This window comes from Mus musculus, chromosome X, assembly GCF_000001635.26.
Source record: "Mus musculus strain C57BL/6J chromosome X, GRCm38.p6 C57BL/6J".
Classification (NCBI taxonomy): domain Eukaryota; kingdom Metazoa; phylum Chordata; class Mammalia; order Rodentia; family Muridae; genus Mus; species Mus musculus.
Window position 1 is genome coordinate 8,583,179 of NC_000086.7, and position 9,590 is coordinate 8,592,768.

General features: G+C 41.9%; 1 protein-coding gene across 1 annotated transcript; it reads right to left on the reverse strand.

The window, feature by feature from the left end:
• Positions 1–225: 225 nt before the first annotated feature.
• On the reverse strand, positions 226–8,638 carry Ssxb3 (synovial sarcoma, X member B3). The gene is made up of 8 exons (NM_198898.3): positions 8,571–8,638; positions 5,954–6,080; positions 5,387–5,501; positions 4,998–5,087; positions 4,472–4,521; positions 3,783–3,858; positions 811–927; positions 226–406 (listed from the first exon to the last, which is right to left on the reverse strand). Exons 2-7 carry the CDS (start codon positions 6,020–6,022, stop codon positions 815–817), a joined length of 513 nt encoding a protein of 170 aa, NP_942601.1. The 5' UTR covers positions 6,023–6,080; positions 8,571–8,638; the 3' UTR covers positions 226–406; positions 811–814.
• Positions 8,639–9,590: the final 952 nt, after the last annotated feature.

The window sequence follows — 9,590 nt, forward strand, 5'->3', positions numbered from 1 at the left end:
AAGCACTAACAGAGTGCTTAGCATGTACTATCCACAGAGCTGACCAGATGCTTGCCGTACACAAAAATCTATGCTTCAAGAGTACCTGGCACAGAAAAAATTGTTCTAGTGGGGCTTAACACAGTGACAATAACAATAGAAAATATTTAGCATGACGGAAAAAGACTCCTAACAGTGTTTGGCACATCCTACAAAATTGCTAAGAGAACAAACACTTGACACATGTTTAACTCAGAATTCTAGTAGACTTTTATAAATAAATAAATATAGGTATAAATGTATATAATCAATAAATATATAAATAAATGTATGCATCTATACTGCTGATATTTAGTCTTTCAAAGGTGGAGCTGTGATGTTGAATCGCCACTCCATCCTTCTTCCACCGTGGCCTTATTTCAACTGTCTGTGGATGAGACAAGAAAGAGAAGGAAGAGAAATGCGAGTGAGTTGCCACCACCTACTCAGCGCTCTCTTTCAGCCTGTCCTTCAGAGCTTGCATGCTCTCCTTCCGCCCAGCTTCAGAGCTCTGCCCCACAAGCACACCCTCTTCTAGAGCATGGGCCTCCCTCACCAGAGAAAGAAATGGCCTACACTTTGAGTGATAACCTGGGATTTAAAAGCCCATAGCATCCTGGCTAGGGAAGGTCTCCAAACTACCCAGCACTGCAGTAAAGGAAGCATGACTTATTACATCTGGTTCAGTCTTGCACGTGAAAGGACTAGAAGTGGATGATTGGGTAGGGTCTAATACCATATGGGAAACGTGTGTGTTCTGGGTGTTGTGAGATGCGTCAGAGGACCACTAACCAGTTTAGTAATCATCATCTTCTTCCTCTTCAGGATCACTAATCTCTGAATATATCACTCGATACTTCCTCTCTCGCAGCCGGTGGCTCCAAACATTGACCTGAATGCCATCAGTTTCTAAAATGTGGAGAGGTTAGTGCATGAGTGCTAGGCCTTTTCTCATCAGAAAAGAACAGGGCTTGGCCCTCCCATGAGCCTCTGGGCCTTTACTGCTGGCTCACTAGACTGAGATATCAGCCATACAGCAATACAGACCAAAGGCCAGTTTGGGTTATACCGTCCAGTGTACTGTCTTGTCCCCATCAGCATATCAATCCCCTGATATACATTTCCTATTTTATCCTCCATTAGGAGGAGGGCCCAGTGACCATTCACTTATATTGTATGGATTTCAGGGTTAGCTTCAGAACATGTAGAAGACTTGTCCAGTGTCACACGGCTTTCAGAAAGACAAGTCAAATTATGATTTTAGAGACCCATTGTAACATCTGAACTGGTGCTGGGGGGAGTGCCTCACCCAGAAAGGCCAAACACCTCGAACAATCTAGGGAAACCAGAGTATTGTTTCCCCTGTACTTTCCTCTCATCCAATGCCACCCTATTGTCTGTCCCCAAAGCATTTGCTTTCTCTTGGGTGTGCTGGTGTCTCTGAGCCTACTGTTCCTGGAACACATGTTGGCTTATTTCTCCCGTGCTGCCTTCTTCAGCGGTTTTTAAACACTGAAGAACTTATTCAGGTAGTCAGTAGTATGTTTGTATTGTATTAGAGGTTAAGTGTCTTCTCATGTATTTTACTAAAGGTTCTATTAGCATATATTAGTTATATGTGTTGTTCCAATTCATCATTATATTTTATATGCATATATAATGTATTTTAATCATGTGTGTGCCTAATTCCTCGCTTGAGTCACACTGACGCCCTTCCTCCCTACCCCTAGATTCCCTTTTATTGCCTCTTGGTTGGTATCAGTGAGACCCAGTGAGTTGAGTTCGGCTTACTTATATGTGCATTGGGCCTCATTGGCCTTTTTCCTAGCACCTGGCAACTGCCATCATATCCTCTGAGAGGGGCAGAAGCTGGTGAGCCCCTCCTTCCATGGCAGAATGTTAATGGCTTGATCTTTTGCAGGTGATTTTAAAGAATTTTTCTTAATGCATTAATCACACTTGACAAAGTATTTCACTTTTTGTAACTAAATAAAAAAGAACACATGTGTTCAAATGGCAAAGAAATGTCCTAAGTAAACCTAGTTCCAGAGCTACAATGTTTGTCTTTATATTGTTAAAACACTGTCATTTGCACAACCAGAAGAGATATAATTAAGAGTAAGGAAAAAATATTAGGCGAAGAACAGCGCTGGAAGAAGCCACAGGCTCTGGGAGAGGCAGGAATATGAAATACATGGCTGCACACAGAAGCTCGTGGTATACTGCGTGCACAGTATGTAAAGCGTGAACAGAATGAAGGAGATAGCACTGCATGCACCTTGGTGCCACGTGCAGATGAACGCACCATGGTGGCATGAGGTAATGAACACACAATGGTAGTGAGTGCAAATGAATGCACCGTGGTGGCTTGTGCAGGTGAACGCACCATGCTGGCATGTCCAGGTGAATGCACTGTGGTGGTTTGTGCATGTAAATGCCCCGTGGTGTTGTGTGCATGTGAATGCAGCAGTGGACAGGATAGAAAGAAAGGAGACAGTGATGTAGGTATTAAAGAACCTCATGCCAGAGGTAGTATCTCATGTGATGCTGGTGAGAGCACTTCAGGTGGAACTGGGCAAGCTGGTGCCTACACCCTTTCTGTTGATATGCCAAGATGTGCCATTAGTCACTAATCCTCAGCTACCTTTCATTCACCTTCCTGAGTCATGCATGAGGGAGTATGTATATGTACAACTAAAAGAAGTCAGAAACTGAATGTAAAGCCTTTTATTGTATGTTTACATTTGTATTTCTGTGTATGGCTCTGTGTATATGGAACATGTATGTGGGTATACCTGTGGAGGAAACACTGTGTCAGATAATCTGGAAGTAGAGTTTCAGATAATAGTAAGCACCTACATATGCACTATCAGGATTCCTCCCTTCACACAGTCAGTCCTTTCCTGGGGCCTCACTGGTCACTAACCTCAGCTCCCAGAATTCTCTCTACACTACACTGGACCCTGCAGCTGTCGAAACCCCCATTCCATAGTCAGGTGCCTCCTGGGGTCCTCTAACTTGGGGCTGTGGGGCAGAAAGTTTTCAGGTATATACATGTCCTGAACTTGATCACAGTGGAAGGGGCCTACCATGAAAGCCCTGTCATTTGTAGCCAGAAGAGTGTATGGGCCCTTCACAGAGCCTAGGCCAGCTGGAGATCCCTATGTGGAAAATGAGTGTCAGGATGAAAGAATGTGCAAGCTCTGTGAGAGAATACTGACAGGAGCATCACCTAGGCTTCAGAAACTAAGGAAGACTCGACTACTCTTCAGTGAGTTGGGCTACAGATTAGCAAGCTAGTGGACCTGCTCTTTGGGTCAATAATCTAGCACAGTTGAGGCAATCCTCATTATCAGTTCTCTAAGTACTAAAATACTCTAATTGAAGAAACACGGGTCCTGTATTGTAACTCTGACCAAGAACCTGTAGTTATACAGGACCCCTGGGAAACCCGTTACTGTGATTATGATAAATGAATGGCCCCTGGTAGGGCAACCATACTCCACTAGATGGTTCTCCATCCCACAGTATGTAGATAGCACAAATTGGCCTTGAGTTTTTTATTTATAAAAAAATTAAAATAAAAAAGGTATGGATGTTGGGTGAAAAACAGCTGGGAAAGATGTTTATATTCATTGGATGAAAGGGTGGGGTATGTGTGAATATGATTAAAATAAATGATATAAAATCCTTAAAGAATTAAATAAATACCAAATTGACAAACAATAAAATATGTTAAGAATAGGAAATAGATTGCAGCCAACCTGCCAAGTTGGAATCATTCTTTCCAGAGGCAAGGCTTCCTTCTACATTATGAATACTTATTGTCACTGACGTCAGCTATAAAAGAGAATCAGAGTAAAGACATTTTGTCAAATAGTAATCTGCAGGGAGTGTTTCTGCTACTTGATAAAGGGTATTCTAATTTCCTGGACAATATTTAGAACAGAGCCTGGCAAATAAATAAAATCATCACATGCCAAAATTAACCAGACCCGAAGATTCAATGACTCTAAATATATAGATTAACTATATATAACTCTATGAAAGATACAGTAAAAATTGGCATATGAAACAGCATGTGAAGCAACACATTAAAATTTACACTTTAAGTATCAAACATATATTTATACACTTATCCACCACCAAGAAGAAAATTGTGTCCTCAATAATGTGGAAAGGAAAAAAAGGAAAAAAAAGAGTTGGCTGGCGAGATATCTCAGTGGTAAAGGGCACTGGCTGCTCTTTCTGGAGGTCCTGAGTTCAAATCCCAGCAACCAAATGGTGGCTCCCAACCATCTGTAATGAGATCTGAGGCCCTCTTCTGGGGTGTCAGAAGACAGTTACAGTGTACTTACATATAATAATAAATAGGTCTTTAAAAAAAAAACCAATGTGGACATGAACTGAGGGACAAACAGGGTGCATTCCTAAGGAAAGAGGTGATACTTGCCTTCATTCGTTTTCTCGGTGTCACATCAAAAGATCCTTCAAAGCATTCATCTACAGATAGTAACAAGTCAGAAGGTTTTTTTTTGTTAGTAAATATTCCAAAGGCTCAGAATCTTGCTGATTTAGGGAAGGCTAGAGTGGAGAGTGGGCCCATTCATGAAGGAGGAACTAGTGGAGCCTGGCTCTCTTTCATCTGACCAATGACAGGTGCCCTTTCAGAAGTCTCCATCTGATTGGTTAGGAAGTGTCAGCTAAGCCTCATCACTGCCTCATCCCCTCACAAGCTGGTAGGACACAGGACATTCTGACTCTCTTTGAAGGTGTTACACATTGGCCATTTACTTATTATCCAGTATAATCTACACAATAATGTTATAGAATTGTGCATGACAGGAACCTCTACATACACCTCAGAGTGAGCTCTGTTCCACACAACCCTGATCTGAACAAGAAAAGAGCTGCCTATCACCTTAGAATGCATCCTGACTGAGAAGGTGAACTTTCACAGCCCCTCCCTGATCACTCACCATCACTGTCATGAACTTCAATGCCTTCAACCAGGGATTGCTTTTCCTGCTCCTTGCCACGCATGAAAACTGGTTGGTTCACGGTGACCCCTAAGAGGAAGCAGAGTGCTTGTTCTTTAACAGGCAGCACAACGAGGGGAAATGGTGCTAGAAACTGGGCTACAGCCCAGATCTTAAGGCCTATAATAGGCCGGCACTCTATTGCCTATGATCTATGCTGTCAGCTCTGCAAAGTGTGGAAAAGAGCAGCTGCAGGCTCGACAAGCACCTTGACATTTCTCAGGAAAGAAAGGTATTGAGGGAGAGGGCCCTCCTACAGGTTGAGAAGATGAGGCATAGCAAACAAACTGGGAACCACCAGACTGGTCTGAACCCAGATTTCATCTTACCTAGGTCAGTCATTCTGATGTAGTTTCTTTTCATGTACATGTAGGCACTTTTCTGCCATTGAGTCAGCTTTCCCCACTCTTCATCAGAGAAGTATGTAGAAATATCCTGGAAGGCCTAGAAAAGAAGGGAATGAAAACTCTGGAAACTGTTCTGCTGGATGTGTGTGCCATTCATCCCAGAATGCCCTTCGTGGTGAGGACCTTAGTGGTCCACCAGAGAATCAAGACAATCAATCCTGGGAAATAAGAGGGTTAAGGGAGAGACAGCCTTTTCCACAGCCACTAGAAATTCTCAATGCTGCTCATGTGTTCTCCTCCCCCACTTACAAGGGACTGAGTGTCACCAAATGAATGTCGTACTAGGTCACTAATCTGAAGTCCTCATGGAGGCTGTAGAAGGACTCATGGACCATTTGTGCATGGAGAGACATCCTGAGACTTATGGAGGTCCAGTGGAGACTGTAGTCCTTGTCCCAAGTGCCTCTGATTTCCACCTTCTGGTAAGTCATTCTACAGTGGCCCTTGCTCACTCAGCTGCTTCTGTCCACCCCACTATGGCCCCCTCACCTTGCAGATATTCTTTGGTTCATAAAGCACTTCCATGGGGATCTTTTCACAGGAACTCACTGTTTCCATGTCAGTGTGATTTTGAAAAGACACAATCTTGTCTTCTTCAAGCACAAAACCAAATGTCCTGTGAAGGAAGGGGTTGCACATACACAGTAAGAGTTGGTAGCTGATATTTCTTGTACACTGTTTCACCCTGAGATCATCTATCCTGGACTAGGTCTATGGGAGAGTTGGTGGTTAGGAATCAATTAGATTCTATGAACATGCATAAACATGTATGAAGGTTTCCTGAGTCTTTGAGAGTGAGAGTCTGTCCTGATTAGTTGCCCTGAAGTGTTCATTGAGATTAAAGGAAATAGAAACTTATTGAATGGGGCAAGCACATATTCTCACTCAGGCAAGGAAAGTGAAAACTGATTTCATAGAAGATATGAAAGGAGCAGTTGTCACTAGAAGTTGGGTGGTGAGGAGTTCAGAAGAAGAAGGTACACCAAGCACCAAATACAAGCAGAGATTAAGAATAGCTCCTAGAGTTTTACAAGATCCATTAGTGACTAGTTTGTTGTTACCTAGAGTGAATTTTTTTTGGAAGAAAAGCCAGAGTTCCCTTCTTATGCCTGTAACACAGGGTAGTTGGGAGGCTGAGGTAGAAGGGTCATATGTTCAATGCCTGTCTGAGTAACTATAAAGAATGATCTAGGCCAGTCTGGGTAATATATAATTAAATCCTGTCTCAAAGACTCAATCAGGGTTTAAATTGTAGCTTAGTAGTAGGATTCTTATGTAACATGTGAGTGGCCCTTACATTAATTCCCTAGTTTTGCCAAAAAAGAAAATAGTAGAAGAGAGATGTCATAAAGCTTCACTCATGTGGAAATGAATAGGAAACAGAGAAATAGGATGAATTAACCATATTTGATAAGCAGACACACGTGTGACTTAAACCATCATACTTTTACTATATGTTGCCTCCCATGATCCTTTCCTGAAATTTCTTCCAGCTCTGGGTGATTGCTTAACATTTCCAGAATTTTCCCTTCATGAGTAAATAAATGCTTTGACTTTTTATTTTATTACAAAAGTAATAGGCACAGAGAGGCTTCACCCAGCACTAATGGAAACAGATGCACAGACCCACAGCCAAACATTAGGCATAGCTTAGGGAATCCTCCAAAGAGGGGGAGGAAGGGCTGTAGGAGCCAGAAGGTTCAAGGACACTAGAAGAAACCTTAAGAATCAAATAACTTTGGTCCATAGGGGTTCATGGAGACTGAACCACCATCCAGGGAATGTGCTTGGAATTGAGTCAAGCCCTGTGCAAATATAACAGTTGAGCTTGAACTTCATATAGGACTCCTAACAGCAGGAGCAGGGGATGTCTGTGATTCTGTTACCTGCCTTTAGGACTCTTTCTTCCTGGGTTACCTCTAGCCTTAACAGAGGATGACCTAGTATTACTACAACTTGATATGCTAAGACTGGTTGATATCCATGGGAGGGCTGCCCTTTTCTGAAGAGGAACAGAGGAGGAGTGGATGGGGGAAGAAGGGAGGTGGGGGGAGGACTTGGAAGAGAACAGAGGGGGACTGCAATTGGAGGGATTCTTAGAGTAAGTAAACGAGTAAATAAATAGATGTAAAACGTAATAGACACTATAAACTATTTAATAAAAGACAGTTCTGGGCAACTGCTGAAACTTAAATATATGTGTCTACTTCATTACCTACTCTTAAGTTTTTCCCCTGGAGACAGAATATAGCTAGGTTGCTAAGGTTAACAGAGAAACCATGAACCCAAACACTTCTCCTGTACCTGCCTTTTAAGGAATTTAGATCACCATTTTGTACTACAGTGCACTGCATCATGTGTAGATTTTGATGTGGTGTGTCCAATATATACTTGGTGAGAGGACTGCCACAGATTTAATAGTCCCCTCCCCAACTGATGGTTTCCAGGGACCTAGGAAATGGCTATATGGCTATGCTGTGCTGAAAGGGGGTGTACATGTTAAGTAGAGTGTGACTTGCTGGGCTATTTCTAGGGTAGTTTAGATAAAAGACCTAGAATCTCCACATCTACAGGACCTACTGTCACAGAAGGTTAAAGACCTTGGCACATCTCAAGATACACTAACCAGGATCCTCAAGCTAAATCCTTCAGAAACCTTTTAGTGAGTAGACATTGAGGTGTCTCTGGGACCTTGAAGACTGTGTCTTCATCCAAGAGGAAGTTTGAAATTAGCCCCTCGGACAGAGATCATTTGGTGTCACTGAGGATGGAGGAAATCTCAAGGCAAATAGGAAGTTTCAAAGTTTGTGAAGGTAAGAGCTATACTACTTCCCTCACAAAGAGTGACATACAGTCTGTCAGACATAAAAGTGTTATAATTTCTTGGTTTCATAAGTAATTGCCCAGTGACGGTTTAGCTCAAAGAACACTTCCAAGGAGGAATTCTGAGGAATGCTGGAGACACAAGAAAGGCACAGGTTGGTCTATACAGGCTAACTTTTCTATCTTTTAAGGTTTAGTTTTCTGGGATATCCCTAAGGAAGAACCTACCTCAGACAAGAAGGGACAAAGGAGTGTTTATCCAAGAAGAGACCCAAATATGCACCTTGATTCAGCTGTTGCTAGAGACTCAGCAACCAGGGCAGCCAAACCCTTTGAATTCCTCAGGAAACTGAGGGGGAAGTGAGGTAAGAACAGAATGTTGGAGCCCAGTGTTCCAGGCAGGAAGTACATCACTAAAGGGATGTACTAAATATCCCCACTAAAGTATGATGATCCCCACCCCCTGGCATTGCTTACTCCTGGATATATTTGACTGTTGAAACGTGCATTTCTCTGGATACCTGGGCTTTCAATTATATCTAGACACACCTCTACTAGGCAGTTGTTTCTCTAAAAAAAAAATATGGCAAACCACTTCAAAATTTTCTCCTCTGTCTTCCTTAGTCTTTCTAACCTGGGATCTCTTTACAATAAACCCATAACATTTCAATTATTTATTAAAGGAAAGCATTAGAGTTGAAACTCTTCCTATATGTGCTCTTTCTCCAAAGACCCAAGAGCTTGTTTTCCACCAATATTCTTATGAATAATAGCAAAACAGTCTGCATGTGATTAGAGTTCATGGTGCTCTTTAAATGGATCCCAAAGTGCTTCTTTTAGGAAGGCTTCTCTACTCAAATATTTTATGCCTCCACTGGCCCCTTAATGCTATGTAGACTTTGCATTCTGAGGACTGCTCTGTCAATAATGCCCTGCTCACAATGACTGACACATTTCTTGGGGCAAGGCAATGTTCAATGGACCTTGGGACCAGAATTAAGATTTTCACTGCATATTCTCCTTATGTTTTCTTCTTAATCATTTATAAAAATTAATTTTAAGTCATATTACAAAGGAACGGCTTTCCCCACAGCCCACAGTCAGCATTATCCTAAATGGAGAACACTGTGAAGCAGTCCCTCTAAAAACCTAAACAAGTCAGCGCTGTCCACTGTGCCCACTCCTTTTCTTTCTTTCTTTCTTTCTTTCTTTCTTTCTTTCTTTCTTTCTTTCTTTCTTTCTTTCTTTCTTTCTTTCTTTCTTTCTTTCTTTTTATATATATAAATTTATATATATATTTCTT